At 43.5% G+C, this 17,272-nt stretch overlaps 1 protein-coding gene across 1 annotated transcript; it reads left to right on the top strand.

Annotated features, from left to right (window-relative positions):
• Positions 1-200: 200 nt before the first annotated feature.
• Positions 201-15,151, top strand: STRA8 (stimulated by retinoic acid 8). The gene is made up of 8 exons (XM_051624584.1): positions 201-392; positions 2,064-2,139; positions 3,618-3,702; positions 4,095-4,247; positions 8,128-8,410; positions 9,653-9,729; positions 11,433-11,544; positions 15,077-15,151. Exons 1-8 carry the CDS (start codon positions 201-203, stop codon positions 15,149-15,151), a joined length of 1,053 nt encoding a protein of 350 aa, XP_051480544.1.
• The last annotated feature ends 2,121 nt before the right edge of the window (positions 15,152-17,272 follow it).

Genomic DNA, 17,272 nt, shown 5'->3' on the forward strand with positions numbered 1-17,272 from the left:
GTGGTAGATGAGGGTTTAGTCAGTACTTCATCCCAAAGACAAGTTTCCAAACTCGATTTCCTATGGAAAAATGAGTTGGGGTGTTCTTGTCAGTTACCCTGAGCTTCCCTTTTTTGTGTCTGCCCACTGCGTGGGCGGTCAAGGCTTCTTTTTCTTCACGCGTTTACTCAGCGTAGGTCAATGTTGCGTTGCAGCTTTTGATGGAGGCAGTGGGAGCCTGTAGCAAGCCACGTGCCAGAGTGAGTCCCGGCCCCCCGACACCCCTGCCAGAGGTAGAGCCCCGCGTGGCAAAGCGGCGCTTGTCCCAGGCACGTCACCGCGCCACGCTGACCAGGCTCTTCAGCGGCTTGCGGGAAGCTGTTCTGTCCCGGTCGGACAAATCGGCCTCAAAGGTGCGGAGCAGTGGCTAATTTCTCTGTCCATCACTATTGCACATGGGTGTGTTTAACCAGGTTTGCTAGGATGACCGCTGTATCTTTATCAGTGTGTGTGTGTGTGTGTAACTCGCAGCTTGCCTGGAACTGCTTCGCTTCAAAGCTGCCAGTTTGCCAGAAGCAGGTGGTTCACTTTCTGGTCTCTGGGTCATTGGGTTTATCACGTGCCTCATCCACACTTTTTAAATGGGGTTTTTGCAGCTTCTTTGTAGCTTTGGCAGCTTCTTTTAGTACTCCAGAAACAAACCAAAGTATCCCGTGATGAAGTTACGCATAGCAAAATGCTGTGAAATCAGGGTAGTGAGTTTAGGGATGAAGTTACACAGGAGGGAATAATTCATTCAGCCTTACCAGATGCACTCTGTCTTTGAGAAACAGGAAAAATAAGTTGGGGAAAAAAAACCACCAGCAGTAGGGCTTATTTGTCTCCAAGAAACTATTTAATCAAAATATAATTGTTTATAAGTAAAATTGACTCAAAATGCTACTGAAAAGATGGATTTAGTAGAGACACAGCTGAGGATAAAAGGATTCCTAGTTTAGTGCCACAGGTTCATTTAGTTAGCTTGATTACTTCCAATTTTCCAGTTTGTAAAATGGCAAATGTACTGATTGTTTAGGACAGGAGTTGTCCTTGTAAAGGGCTTTGAGGCTCTGAACATGTGAACATTGCTGGCTGGGACTTGTGCCTGCTGAGCCCCTTACCTCCCATGCAGTTTGAAATAGGAGTCTAGTTTACCATGTTCTGAATAAGATGCAACCTGAACTCACCATGTTCTCAGAAGCCAAGACTAAACAGATACTTGTTTTGTCTAGTCTAAGGGGACTACCTTCACATAGCGATTCTTAAAATTGCTTTTTCATAGTATCATGTTGCCTTTGTGTGACTTTTGGGGGCCAAGGCTGTTCAGTACCTTCAAAAGCCTAAATATAAAAGTTCACTTGTAATCTTAGTGCTTTGTGTCTGGCTAAAATAGCCAGTGTGAAAGCTGCAAGGTGGACATCCTGTCTAAAGTGACTGTGGGTGGTCTCACCAACTACATAAGTCTTGAAATATTTTTGAGATGTGTATGTTTAAATGCATTTGCCATATGTTCTAAGTTATGCTTGCTATAAATGATGAAGGAATGATGTGCAGCACTGAAGTTATTCCAGTTTACATCAGTGTAGCTGAGAGTAGAACGTGGCAAAGGCTTCTCCTAGCAAAATCCTCATGGGAAGTGATTAGTAAAGTCTTATGCCTAAAGCTGGTAGACATCCAACAAGACTTCACAGCATCATATTTCTGGACATGCTCCAAGAAGAGAACAATCCAAACAAGACCAGTTGCTGATGAAAGAAGATCAGAGTTAAGTAGCAAATGTCTATATGACTGCATGATATGTGTATATACTGCATAATATATACCAAAATATTTATAGTCTATATTTAAGTTTGCTTTGGTATTAGTTCTTTCCCCTTTTCATATAGATAAGGGTAGCTGGTGAAACAAGGTAGTTGTTTTCACAGGGACAGTACAATAACCAAAGGTCAAAATGAAGAAAAAGTGAATAAAACAATGAAGACCTGTTAAAATACTAATCTAGTCAGAGCAGAGAGCAATCAGTTCTGATTTCTTCTTATGTTTAGTATCAGGTTTTGCGTAAGGCTAAGAAATCTATCCAGAAGCTGGAGCAAACCTTGGGTTCTTTGCTGGAGATGAAAGGTAACCATATGCAAGTAGTTGCCATGTACAGAACGTCTGGACTTGTTTTTAATTTATTTGTTAAATAGAGACAGATAGGTGTGGGGCTGAGCCTATTAAAAGTATTAGAGCCAACTGTGGCTTTAGTTCTAGCAGTAAGCATGGGATAGTGAAAAGTCTGTTGACCACTAAGCCCTGCACCTCAGAAACCCTCCTCTGACTCTCAGTCGCTCCTACCCCCTCCCCAGCCTAGTCCAGATGAAGGAATGCAATGAGTAATTCCTGCTATCCCATGGCAGCCGGCAGTTCAGGCAGAGTGTCCTTGTCACCCTGCTGCTGATTCACCCCCAGCAAGTGTGGGGCTGGTGTGCATCCCCCAGCTACACACTCGGCTCTCACTGTTCTCCTCCTGGCTGCAGCACAAGCCAGAGCCATCATGGGCACCCAGTGTTGTGAGTCACACCCAGCCACAGCTTCATCTTCAGAGCTGCAGGCTCTAGTGTGAGGTACTGGAGAAGGACAGAGAAGCTGTTGGGCATTTCCTAGCATAGGAAAATGTTAAGAGTTCACTCCAATAGAAACAGGTAAGAGAGATGCCAGGATTTTTTTTTCTTTCAGCTTGGTGGGTTGTCTTCACGCACTCCTCCCTTCCTCCCTGGGACACTATGTCTTGGGGTGGTCTAAGACATGCTCTCAGGTGTACTGTGTGCTGTACACCTGCCGAGGCAGCTCCTGCTGTGGGGCTTCACACCCTGGGTGCCTTCTGCCTACTGATGCTGGCTGCTGCCTCCATTGGCAGCAAGTAGGAATAGGGGCTAGTGGGGTAGAGACTTTGGGCTTATTTGTGTGTCCCTTCAAGTGCCCAAATTAATGTCAGATAGAAAAAAAACATTGCTTTTCATACAACTCACACCTCCAGTAATTTGCATCAATTAAAACTTCCAGTGCTTAAAGCAAGCAGTCTTCTCTGAACCCACATCCTTGGATAATCCATAAGAGTCAGTCACAGGTAGAAGGAACAGTTTGACAAGGCAAAATTGAAGGGATAGCAAGCAGTGAGGCTGGTTGAGGAGAGTTTGGAGGTAAAGTTCCCCTTGTATCAACTTGCATTTTTATACAGTTCATATTGCTTGTGAATCACAGGTTGACTGTCAGGTGGGTTTACATGCAATTTGCTCATTATATGGCAATCACAATATACTGTATTGGCTAGTGCTTGCTTGGACTTTGATTTGCTGGTTGTTTACACCATGAGTTCTGTCAGACCAACTTATGAAGAAGGCATTGATTCTAAGTTACTCAGTTATCATGAAGTCCCAGTATTGCTTGTTACATTGTAGGAGAAGCAGAGGTGTCTCTTTTCACATAATTTTTGCCTAATGAAAAGCTCTGGGTTGTGAAGGACCAATTGTTGAAATTATTCTGGTTGACTGGGGATGAGGGTAAGAGGGAAGCCAGAAGTGCCACTGATGTGACAATAACCTTTCTGCTGACAGCAGACTCCTTCAGTCTGGCGGATGGGAACCCATCCAGCTTGGAGGAAGTCAGGGAGGAATATGTCAAGAGGCACTTCAGCAGTCACAGGTAAGAGCTTATACCAGTCATGGAAATATGATAATACTTTGCACTTGCTTCCATCCTAGCATCTCTGAACCTTTTTGTCATTACTGAATTTCTAAGCAGAGGCCTTTCATCATGCAAAAAAGATTTCACCTGAACCCTTGTAGTCCTATACAGTGCGCAAGCACTCTAGGCATCTTGTTGCTCTCATTTCCAGTCAGTGCTTGCATTTACTTTCCCTTCTGTGTAGCTTATCTCCACCAAGGGCTTCTCATTCACCTGCAAAGCAAAGGGAGGAGGAGAAAAGGCTGGCTTGGGAGGAGTGACCCTGAACTCTGGAGTGACAATGACAAGGGCCATATTAATGCAGTTAAGAAGATGTTCATGTGGCTTTTTTTCATGTGTGTTCTTTCCAGCACTGCATCAACCTTGGAAGCTGTGAGCGAGAGTGATTCTACCGTCTGGTATTTCATTCAAGAATGTGAAAAACAAACAATGGACAAGGATGAGAAGCCAGGATATATTGAGTCTCCAGAAGCTCCACCCCAGGATCTGGTGGAATTTGAACGGTAGGTACACCCCATGTTGTGTTCAGTGTTTTTTAATTTGTTTGCGTTAACACTGTACATCCAGCTGCTGCTGGTCGTGCAGCCCTGCTGGAGCCTGCATCTGCCTGCAGAAGCCTGGTGCCAGCTTCTTTGGCTCTGCTGGCAATGAAGCTGAGCACCTCCCAGGTCCTTCACCTGTGACTCCCAGCATCATAGCAGCCCCCAGAACTCCATGCCTCAGAAAATCCTTGAGGATTTTCCACCCATCCTCAAGAAAGAAAAAAATATTTCAAGTCTGTCAGTACCCACATGGCCATTTGTTACCACTGTCCAGACGGCTCACGGAGTAAAATGCAACACACTTGCCAACAGTAGTGGTTTACCAGGCAAGCTCAGGTGGAATGGGAGGTTATTCATCCAGAATGATTGACACAGGTGCATGTCCCTGAGTGTTTGTGCTGTCATTACAGCTACCAAGTTGTATCCCAGCAATGGGGATAGATTTTAGGAATGTTGGAATTGCTGCATCAGATTAAATTCTCAAGACTGGCTGTATGTGTTCTGGGGAGGTGCAGGAGCCAGAGGCAGGCAGATACTTTTCCCCACAGTGACGTGCATTGTGCCTCCAGTGACACAGAATGATAGAATGGTTTGGCTTGGAAGGGACCTTAAAGACCATCTAGTTCTGACCGCCCTTGTGGGCAGGGAGACCTCTCACCAAGCCAGGTGGCTCAAATCCCCATCCAACCTGGCCTTGAACTTCCAGGGATGAGGCATCCACAGCTTCTCTGGGCAACCTGTTACACCACTCTCACAGGAAAGAATTTCTTGCTAATGTCTAGCCTAAATATACCCTTTTCCAGTCTAAAACCAATACCCCTTGTCCCCTCACTACAAGCCCTTTTAAAAAGTCCCTCCCCAGCCTTCCTATAGCCCTTTCAGTTACTGGAAGGCAGCTATAAGGTCTCCCCAGAACCTTCTCTTTCCAGGCTAAACAACCCCAACTCTCAGCCTGTTTTCATAGGAAAGGTGGTCCAGCTTGCTGATCATCTTTATGGCCCTCCTCTTCACTTGCTTCAGCAGCTCCATGTCCTTCCTGTGTGATGGTAGGAAGGGTGGTTATGAGCAGCTTGAGTACTGTTGCCCCTTCCAGAAATAGACCTTTAGCTCCTGGCAGCTTGAAGTACTTTTTTCATGGGATCAGAGCAGGGTAAGGCTGGGTGCTACAAAGGAAGATCATGCAGTCCTCAGCCTGCAGGCCTAAGAATATAGATGGTCTGGAGGATACTAGAAAACACTCCTCAAACCATGTGCAACATTGAGGGAAGAAGGAGAACATGGATACTTACATGGTGGGTGTGAGCCTGTAACCCCCTTTAGGATCAGCTCCTAAGTGCCTGATGCAGGACCTAAAATTCAAAGACCACTCTTCTTATGTGAGTAGTTCATGCATTTTAATCTGGGGTTGTAGAAGGTACTTAGAGGTCATGGATACTTCTCCAAAAGGATGAATGATCATTTCATTGAGATTTGAGAAACAGATAGATGTCTAATCAATCTATCCTGTACCATGCAGCAGAGGCAGTTTACCCTAACTGTTCCGGAGTTAAGAAATACGCAGTGCAGGAGAATCCACAGCTTAAGCTGGTGTCCTCTAGCATAGCATCACTGCCATAAACAAAAACTTCTGCAGTTCCTTCTTCTGCAGTTCCTTCTTCTTGCTTTCTTTGAACTGGTTCTTATTTATAAAATTCCCTTGGATTAGTGAGTTTTTCATTAAAACGAGAGGCAGCTGTGCCAGCAGATGGCACCAGCTTCCTGCTACTGTTCCTGCTTTTGATGATGTGAGAATCGAGTTTGCTCTAGTGAGGTGTCATTTACAAGACCTTGAAATGTGCTGACTCAAGATTTTCCAGGGAAATAAGCTCTGTTTCATCAAAGACTGCACAACAGAGCCATAGACATCTGAGTTTCCCCTTCTTCACTGACAAGGTGGAGCAGAGCCTGTACTGTGTGGGCTCTGGCACTTCCCCTACAGTCTTCTGGCAGACTGCAGTTGATTCGTGGGTTATTCTTCTTTAAAAGTGTATTTTATAACTGGCATAAAACAATAGGGACTCTTCAGCAAAGAAAATAATAGCTTTTTGGCGATCATCTGATCACATTATTTGGGCAGCATCAGAAGTGCTTTGAGTTTCAGTGGACTGATTTATTTTTTTCCCCATGTACAGCAGCAGGACCTACAATGGTACAACTACACACTTCTCTTGTCCCATGCAAAATGTGGTCATCTCCTTCCAGATGGGAAGGAAATAGTTCAGTCATGGTTCAAGCTTGATTTCTTTAGCAAAGTAGTCTAATGGTGTTTCATACTCTTCTGTTTGATGAACTCCAGATCCTTTGTTTGGAGCTGGACATCCAGAGTCTTTGGTGAGCACGATGCCTTACATGAGAATGCTTATTCCCTTTCACTATTTTGTCTCCAGCAATGGTGTAAAATACTCCAGAGTATGGAAACTGGAGTTTAAACATGTTTATGCATGTGTGCAGAATTATCTTAAGATTTTCAATATTCATAGAATCACAGAATCATAGAATGGCTTAGGTCGGAAGGGACTTTTCAGATCATCTAGTTCCAGCCCCCCTGCATGGGCAGGAACGCCTTCCAGTAGATCAGGATGCTCCAAGACCCATCCAGCCTGGTCTTGAACATTTCCAGGGCATACACATCTTCTCTGAGCTACCTGTTCCAGTGTCTCACCACCCTCACACTAAAGAATTTCTTCCTAATGTCTACCCTAAATCTGCCCTTTTTCAGTTTAAGGCCATTACCCTTCATCCTATCACTACATGCCCTTATAAAAAGTCCCCCCCCCTGCTTTCCTGTAGGCACCTTCAGGTACTGGAAGACTGCTATGAGGCCTCCCCAGAGCCTTCTCTTCTACAGGCAGGAACACGTTTGCTGGAACAAATATTTAAAACAAGACAGAACACACACCCCCCCCCCCCCCCCCCCCCCTGAACTAAACTCTTGTGAGTTACTTTTTCATGCAATCAGTTCAGTTAATCAGGAAATGTGCTGATCTGGGACATCTTCCAAGGAGTCATTTTTGAGCCCAAACGTAGTAACAAGGACTGCTGTTGATAGAACTCTTGGTTTATATTCCTTTGGTCTTGTTATTTTCGTCAGAGAAGCTCTAAACATTTAATAAAAGTAAAATAACCTTCAGTGCTGCTGTTCAAAATAGACATCATTATCCCTGTGCCACACAGTGCTAAGAGAAGCCAAGGGCTTATTCTGAGATTTAGTCACTGGGCTGAAATTAGGACACTTATGTTCAGTTGCCAGTTTCACTACAGACTGCTTAGAAGTCAGTCTTTGGGATGTGTTTCCTCAGGTGTGAAATGGAGGAAACTGAGCTCCCATGCTTATTTAAGTCGGAGTGTCCAGGCCTGCAGTAGTCTCTTTCTGTGTGTGTAGCACCTAATATGTCAGCCTATGATTTCAGCCAAGGCTTTTAAGTGTAGTGGAATGCCAATAAAAGTATAAAAAGTGACTTACAGTACAAAAGCCTTGGGATACAAAGGCAAATAACTCAAAATTTATTAAATGCCAGAATGAGTTTTGCCAGTGCAACAAGTGGAGCCTGCAGCGCCTGGAGCTTCTGTTGTGAGGCCACCCCGCTGAGGCTGTGGCTGGAGCCTGCCTTTTGCAAATGAAATCTTGGCAGAAGAGAGTTGCTAAAATCTTCAGTGTTGGGCAACCTTCAGTAATTGTATGAAGTCTTTGAGAGGGCAGTCAGTGAAGTGGTTATGAATCGGAGCTACTCCCCAGTCTCCTGCTGATTTACAGTAGGTGACTGCCTCATCTTAAGAGGTGCTCCCTTTCCTTTCATTACAGATACCTGTATTTTTATAAGCACACAGTGGACCTGCTGATAGAGCATGGAGTTGTTTGCGCTGAGGAGGTGCCTCTTCCTGAGGTCTCCACGGCTATTTCCAACCTCTGGCAAGAGCTTTCTGAAGAAAGGAGAGACAGCATCTTGCAGTACTGTAGCCAGAGAGATTTCCTCATGGATCCTAAGGCTGCTTGCCAAGAGCCTGCGTGCACTGAAGGTAGCGTGAGGGACAGCCGAGGTAACAGTGAGGAAGCCAGTGGTTCCTCAGTCTCCACACCAGAGGAAGTAAGTGCCCAGTAACACACATCATCTGCCTCTGAAACTCCAAGCCTTCAGCTGCTAATTGGCTCCGAAGCTTCTAATTGGAAACAAACAGTAGCTGTAGTTAAGCTTTCCCAAGACCACTTGAATGCATAAGTGGAGACAATAAGCAGTCTTTGAGTAAACGTCTGCACCAAATTCTGTCTTGATGAGATACACAGGCAAGCTACAGGAGTGCAGTGGTAGTAATCCTGCTAGTCTCCACTGACCTGTAGAGTTTCTGTGGTAAGTAAGAGTTAAATTTTCTCTAACTTGCTCCAAGGAGAGGGAGCAAGAAAACTCTCTAAGGAGCACAGATGAGCTGAATCCAGAAGGAATACCCAATTTGCCAAGACCTGTTGTGTTTTCGGGTTGGGTGCTTTTTATTCATTAAAACACTTGATAGCAAAGAGAAAGTGTTTGTAGACCAGTTCCAATGGTGCAGGGCTAATGGCTGCCTGTGCCGTGTACCTCTGCAGAGCCAAAAAGCCAGTCACTGAGTAGACATGGGCATTTGTTAAAAAGAGATGAAATAGCAAACAACTATTTGTAAACTGTTCCTGAAGCACCGATTACTTAAGCAGCTAGCTGCTTAAAGATGGGTAATTTTATTAGCTGCAAGGGAGGGACAGGTGTTCACCTTTAGCATACAGGTAAAAATAAAGTGAGTTCTTTTTGAATCACAGGACACGAGTCACATTGCTGATGTCCTTAGGAAATGCCGTGGGGGTGTTGCATGTACAGTATTTTCTGGCACAGAAAATGTGTGAACTGCGTTATGGCAGAGTGAACTAATGAGCTTATCAGTCTCTCACAGGGAGCATCTGAACTCCTTTGTAAGCCGGGTCGCACACTGGAATCAGATCTGGGGAGACTGGCTGGTACAGTTGAGATCTCTAGCCATAAGCAGCAGCCCACAGTTAAGTCTCTAAAGCACTGATACAACTCTTGTTTTTTTACTGATTTTTCAGGAGATGTCACATTAAATCTGATTCCTAGAGGTTGAAGCACAGGCCTAAGTGAATGGACTAACCTTGTGTTTCTAGTCACGAAATACAGTTATTCCTTGTTATTCCTGTCACCACAAATCCCTCTTGTTTTACTCTAGTTGTAAATGCACCTGTTAAATGGGAAGAAACTTTTAAAGCCTTCATCAGTAAAAATTACGCCCTAGGTAAAAGTTTAGGGGGATGGATATGTTGACATCTGAAGTGTTTTCTCTGATAGGTAATGTTTGAAGATGCGTTTGATGTTGCTGCTGGTTTTCTTGGAAGAAGCGAGACTCAGGGAATATCTATCCAGAGGTAAATTACAAACTCACCTCATTTTCTAGACAGAGTAAGTTAATAGCCCACTGCCAACACTCCATGACAAGTTTGCTGTGAAATAAGGCAATAGCTTAGCTTCCTTTTTTGTGCCTAATTTTTAGTAAATGGTTAGTTAGAACAGTGGCCTCCAGCAGTTGTGCTCACGATAATACTGTCTCTTAGGGAGCAAAAATAAAATGGTTAATAGGCATTTACAGCACAAACAGTAAGAATTGCCCATTAAGAGCACCTCATGGCTTCAGGATAACTTGGGTCCTCCTGATTTTCTTCACCACACTGCACAGCTTGCCATCTTTTCACATTACAGTATTTGCAATGTTTTCCTTTTCTCTCTCTCACCTACCAGGTCTGTGAGGTCTAAGTCAGCTAATCATAAACTCTCACTTAATGAGACACAAATTATAATTTTTTAATGATAATTTGTCTCCCTTACCTTTTTCAAGTACCCTCATTCCATCTAAAGGAGGAGATCAAGCTAAAGGGGTGGTTGACCTGAACAGCAATATCAAAGAAACACAAAACCTATTAAATAATAACATCTCTTTCCTCTGCAGGTCAGATGAGTTACCTAAAAGAGAACATGTCAGATACAAAGCTGGCACTGCCTTTATTTTTTCCCAGTAGACCAAAGAAAGAAAAGGGTTGCTTTCCTCAAGAGGAAAATCACATTATGACTCATATTTTATGCATTCTTGCTACTTAGTCTTCATTAGAATTGTTTCTCTTTGCAAATAGTGGTTTTAATCTGTTTTTTTAAATCTTGTTTTCTACTTGCTTTTCTGTGTTTAGGGAGTTCTTTAGTGTGAATCTCTCTCACCATTCCACCTTGCACTTTTAGAACAGAATGAATGGAAATAAAGTTGTTTTCGCTGTTGATCAGAGTATACTTGAATACATAATAAAGCTTAACAAATATGTATCCATTAAATAACATTTATTAGGTCACAGTTGCTGTTTGCATTTAAAATTAGATTAAGAATTCCTTAATACTGCAATATATTGCCATCATCTTTGCAATCTGTTTTGCATCCCAAATTAGATTAGTATTTCAGTAGTCAACATTTATCCTGTTCCCTTCCTGCCCTGTCACTCTGTGCCTTCTAATTCTGGACTGAGGCGTGATGGGAGAACTTTGTAAAATCCCAGGGGAAATATAGAAGTGAGGTCTAGAATGAATATCTTTGCTTTTTTTAGCTAAAGTTACCTGCTACTTGAGTACGAACCTACCATTGATAGCTAATATGTCATTTCATCGCCACATGTTACTGCATTTACTCAAAAACTTTACAAAATAAGTCAAAGCTGTTCCTCTCAACAACCCTGCAGAATACACTGCCAAATAACCATTGTTGCTCTCTGTTATACTGGATATATACTTTTCCCCAAAACAGTGTTACTATAGCTGTCATGTATCACTGGATCTCTTGGTGATACTGGTTTCCTGTATTGCCAGTCTCCGTTCTGACATATCCTCCTTACTTCGGTTAGACAATACCTTGTCAATGCATCCTCCACCACCACCTCCCTGTCCTGCTTGGCTGTTGTCTTTGATATCAGAATCGTCTTGAAAACAGTTTGAATCTTTTTTAATTTATAGGTAAAATGTAGAAGAGATAAAGAAAATACGAGGATAAATGAGAGAACAGGAAATTAAGTATAGTATCTGGTTCCATTTTCAGTTCAGCAGTTGCAAGCTGCACTTCTGAAAATCTGGAGGATCACCACAGACTCTATCAGCAGATCACTGACTTCCTAAAAAGCCTCTTCTTTGCTAATACACAGTTTTGCCAGGTAAGCATTGGCAAAGAATTCCTTATAGGAAGAGTAATGTATTTCTGTCATTGTCAGAAAAGGATTTATGTGGTTCTGTGTTTCTGATCATATTGTCCAGAATCATTAAAATCAGGACTTGGGATTCATCACTTGTCATTACAAAGGATGAGTAGGATTGCTTTTGTAAGAGACAAAGCTTGAAGGGTTATTCTTGCTTAGAATGTTATTCAAAATGGCAGATTTTGAATTAAGGAAATTAATTTATTTTTTTTAACTGTTTGCACGAAAGTTCCTTGTGGAAAAGCTTGAGTGAGTTCATAGGGAGCAGGCGAATCTCACTTCCTAGTTCTCCGTTAAGCTCCAGCTGCTTCATTCCGAGCTCAGCAGGACCACCTTCTGCTTGCCCGGTCCCCTACTCTGCGCCCTCTGCTGACAGGCCATAGGAGTAGGTTATTTGTGGTGTTCTAAGAGTGGTTTTAACAGCTGCTGAGCTGCCTCTCAAGCTCAGCCTACTGTGGCAGGTTTGCTGAGCCAGAAGTCATTGTGTTTGCAATGCTTTCTTCCTCCCTTCTTGCCCTCCTGCCAAGGAGGTGGCTCAGAGCTTGCACATGGGTAGAGGACCAAAAGGGAGATGTCCCTCAAGAAGACCCTGCTTGTTTGGGCTCAGAGTAAACTGTACCTCCATAGTAGCCACTGTTTTGCTATTTGCTATCACCTAGCTTCCATCCAGTCTCTGTTCCTTGAGCAGATGTTCCTTTGAAGGAAGTAGAGTGTGATGAAGGGTAATTGGGACAGAAAAAGCAGAGACTGGTGTTGCATGCATATCTGAATCTATCCCATAGTGACTGCTGTGTGCTATTTGGTTTCCCTCCTCTCAGGGAGACAGAGGTGCAGAGAATGGCAGCAGGCACAGCAAAAGGCAGTAAAAAGGAGCTACTAGAGTAGGACTCTTCCACAAAAAAAGACTCAGGATGCCTTGAGAGAATTTTGATCCTAAATGGTGCGGTACACAGAATGATTATTCATTGTGTCTAACGCCAAAAAAACCTAGAAAGCACTCAATGAAGTGAACAAACAGCACATTAAAAATATTTGTACATGCAGATTAACCAGATTGAACTACTGGGGCACCAATCCATTGGCAGTTACTAAATCGGAAGGTCCAGGTACAATTTATAGCTCAGAACATCCTCACAGCACAGTTTGCCATAATAGGGGAGCATATATTGTGAAACAGCACACTGCATGCACAATCTTGCACTTCTTGTCTAAACATCCACTTCTGGCTGTTGTCAGAAACCAGACGCTGGTCTGCGCAGCCCTTTGGCCTGTGAGAAGCTATGTTCTGTGTAAGGGCAGAGCTCTTCCTGCTTTTATGTAAATGACCATGAACTGAGCACTCCTAGAGAAGAAAAGGTTTACACAAGATGTGGTATTTTTCAGTTTTCAGTTGCTTTCGTGACTGTTGTGCCTGCCAGCATTAGGTGGTCCCATTTAGCCCTTCTGCCTGTGACTGCATTGTTATACACGACCCCAAGTCCATCTTACAGCTCCCAGATGAGGTGGTCAGAGGAGAGGGAGGTAGTGCCTTTTTCAGGCTTTAAAGAGGGACATTTTAAATAAGACTAGGATAGTGGGAATGATGGGAAGATGGGCAGCCAAAGAAGCTGAAGTACTTACAGCAAATCGCCAGCTGACTGAGCTCTGTGGATCCAAAAGGAAATAAAAGGCTGCACATATTTCTTTTATGCAGGAACTTGGAGTTGTGTGTGATAAGACAATAAAAAAGGGAGTTTGAGCAGAAATCACCCAGGCTAGAGAGTACTGATAATGTGAAGGTCACAATCTGTTTTGATTTAGATAACTGCAGTACAGCACATCGAGAGTCCTTCCAAGAGGCAAAAACAAATATGACTGACAAGAATTTTTTTGTTGTTTTGAGAGCAGAAATTCAGCTCCATCTCCAAGTAAACAGATTGAGGCAGTTATGGAAGTGGTTGCAGAGCAGGGATGGGAGATGTTCCATGTAGCTTGAATCACATCAACTCAGGCAGCAGCAGAGAGCTCAGTGTAGGCTACATATGTGTTTACCCAAGAAACTGGGCTACTCAGAACATTGGAGACTCCTGGACTTGAAAGGGAAAGGAGCCCTTCTGTGCACCTTATGTGGGCATCTGAACCCCTGCAGACCATTCCCCTTCCCTTGTTGCATTACCTGTGCCAGTGCTACACTAGGCCAGGAATTTGGGCACTGCTGTCATAAATTATCCCAAGGATAAACAGATGTCCTGGTGCACTGTGCACACACCTTGAAGAAGATACAGAGGAGGGCAGCAAGTGCAATACCAAGGCGAGGCATGTGATGTCCACCCAACAGAAATACAAGAGGCAACCTGTGGTTTCCTTTTCTTTAATCTGCTGATGAGGTGATGAGTTTTATTGTTGGCCATTACATGCCAGTGCTATGTTATACCATTTCTGGTATAACTGCCCAGGTACAAAGTACTGCTGTCAGATTGGGTATGTTCACCATTTTGCAGTCACAGATCCACAGAGTGCAGCTGCTTCTGGGCTGCTGCCCTGATTCTCAAGGCTGCCAAGTGAGTGCACACCCACTGGTACAAAATGCTTGAGACAGACTCACACAAGAGGAGGGAGGAAATCATTTGGACAAGGAAAGGGAGGACTCTATAAAAGGAGAGTGACCCAAAAATGAGAACAGGAGCATGTTTCTATGGTACATGGTAGAGAAATATTTATAAGCATGAGATTAGTTAAGCAATCTTACAATTTTTCAAGAGCTGTTATCTTAAGGACACGTCAGAAGAGATGTAGCAAAGGCAGTAAAGAATTAATTTAGATTGATGTCCAAAGGTTTTACAAATCTAAATGAAACTCAATGGGTTGGTTTTTTTCTAAATAGCACTGAGCACCTTTGCATCTTCAAAGGCACACTTCCTTTTAAAATTATGGATTTTAGATGAGTCACTTGGCAAGCAAGCAGGATTTAGCGCTCCTTAAGCTATACATTTTTTAAACAGCACCTATTTTTAAAAGCAGTCTTTCCCTAAAGATTCTTGCATCAATGCAGAAGGTGGACTGGATGGACTGCAGGCACGAACACTTTGATCTCCTAGACTTTGATTTCTTAAGAGCCACTTATTCTGGAAGCTTGGTAAAAGAGAAGACCATTTCCTTCTGTTGCTAAAAGAGCAGCAAAGCCTGAAATCAGTAGAGGTTAAGGGCTCAAGGAACTTATTTTCAGAGCCTGTTATGTGAGCCACTAGCTACCGCAGTCAGTAATAGCTGTCTAAAATATGTAAATAGACACAGGGTGCAGTCCTGTGATTTTAGAAATTTTTTGGAAATTTGAGGTATTCTTCATCAGGCACTTTAGGCACTTGATAAGTGCTGGTTGCTGATTCAGAGAGGAAGGAGGGCTCATGACACATAAGCTGACATGTACGCACTTGACCAACCCACTATGTATTTGAAACACAATCAACTCCTGTGGTTTCTAATCCTGCTTGACTTTGGGGGGGTCTTTCAGGAAGAAGATCATCAGTTTGATTATGAGACTGTGATGCTGAGATGCACCGAGACCTTTGATGATGAAGATTTCTAAACAGTATCTCTGTTTGCTAATGTTTTGCCAAGCATTGCCAGGTACACCAGGCATGTGAAGAGACTGCACCTCTTTCAGTGAAGCACCTTTCTGAGCAGAGTGTGGAGACACTGTGTTAAAGTGGTTTGTTAACTGTTGACTTTCCATTCTCTCCTCAGTGCTTCTTGATGTATCAGTTGCGTACTTGATACCTTTAAAAGTTCCAGGGTTTAGGTATTTATAAAATCTTAAGAAATACTTTTGTCTGTTGCTGATCAATGTTTAACCTCATTTCACAAGTAAATTGAGGCATGTACAGTTAGGTTGACATTGCCCAGAATAAGCTGTGCAAGAGCTGCAGAGCTGCAGAGAGGGCACATCAATGACAGGCTGCATGCAGATCTCAAACTGCAACCTGCAAAATCACAAAGTGCCCTGCACCCTGGCAGTGATTACTTTTCCTGTGCAATTTTCAGCTTGAGCTGACAAGGAAAGAGGGAATTCCTCACAGAGAGTGAGATAAGGCTGTTCCATCTCTTCATGAGGACAACAGCAGTGGGCCACCCATTCCCAAATTGTGCAGAGGAGTGTAGGCACAGTAACACACTTTGGATTATTTCCTTTTGCCAGTGTGTAAAGCTGAGTGAGCAGCCCTGTGCTCTTCTGCCACATCTCACTGTTTGATGAGTAGTGCTGCTCAGATAGTATCTTGAAATAAGAAGTGCTGTGAAGACAAATAAAATCCTTCATATCTCTCAGCTATCACTGAAGGCTCTCTGCAGACTTGGACAAATTGTGTTCCAACAGTGCTTATGCTGAAGTCGTGCTAACATCCATCACAAACAAAAAGGCTAAAAGTTTTATTTTAAAATCTAAACTAAAGCTGGCCTACCCAGGCATCCATCAGGCTTTGGCAGCCAGGCTTTTAGGCTGAATTAATGAAGGTTGGGCGGTGGCCCAGCACTGCCTTGGTACATAGGTAGGAGCATAGTACACACAGCTGTGTTCAAATGAACATGTTTAGAGACTAGTACTGAAGTACAAGGGGAGAATAATCCCTCCAGAGCACCTTCTGTCGCTGAGGCTGTGGTAGCACTCCCAGGTGGATGTTTGCCTGGCTGCTGGGTTTGGAAGTGGCCATGGGGGGTCCTAATTGCAGATCCTGATTGGATTTAAGAGCCCCTCCATGTTCTCTAGGAGTGCATGCCTGGCTTTCCCTGACCATTCCAGTGTGCTTCATGTGTACAGGCTGGCATTACTAGGAGACTATAAGCAATGCTGACTCTCCCTTCTCCTCCTCTCCTTCACATTCCAAAATGCCAAGTATGTGCATCCCCTGGACAGTCTGGGTTTTGGGCCACATGCTGGCTGAAATCCCTGTACAGACTTTTCAGGGGATCCAAGGTCAAATCATTCCTTTAGGTAGCACAAGAGACATACATACATATCTAGAGTAACAGGTGTTTGCATTAATTGTTCTGCCTAGGTTTTCTTAACATAACCTGCTTGGGGGGGGGAAAATAGGTTTGTTTTTCTCAGTGTTGAGGCTACGTTTTCTGCAAGCTTTTAGCTGTAGAAATCTTACAGACTTCTCTCATCTCCAATTCCATTTGCCACACAACAGTTGGTCAGTTTTGTTACATTAATGATTCTTTCACCATGTCCATGTTAATAACTGCATCAGCTGAGGTCAAACTGGGCAATACTGTAGGACAGCCATGGCCATAGATAATATTCAAGAGTTAACAACCTTTTCTTATTAGCTTTTCATCCCCACCTTTGAAGGACAGTACAAAAAAGAAGTTAAACAGCAGAATATTTCATTTTCAAATGACTTTAAGTCTGCCACCTACCAGAGGAGACAGTTTTGAATGGACACTGTATGCTATGTAGATGCAGTCCCTTGATCATCACGTCAGGGCTTCTGATGCTTCACCAGGAGAAGTTTAGGTTAAGATTGGCCTCAACATCAATGTGAAACAACAGGTGTGTTCAGGTAATGTGAAAATACTAATGCCTCCAGAGGGCAGCAAGCTTGGCGGGAGGTGTAATGGCATTAAGGAGAAGATGAAGAGCACATTGGTTCCTCCTGTCGCACAGTCCTGGTTTACGAGAGCACAGGCATGTGCATGACATGGGAAG

This window comes from Apus apus, chromosome 1 (genome assembly GCF_020740795.1).
Source record: "Apus apus isolate bApuApu2 chromosome 1, bApuApu2.pri.cur, whole genome shotgun sequence".
Lineage (NCBI taxonomy): Eukaryota > Metazoa > Chordata > Aves > Apodiformes > Apodidae > Apus > Apus apus.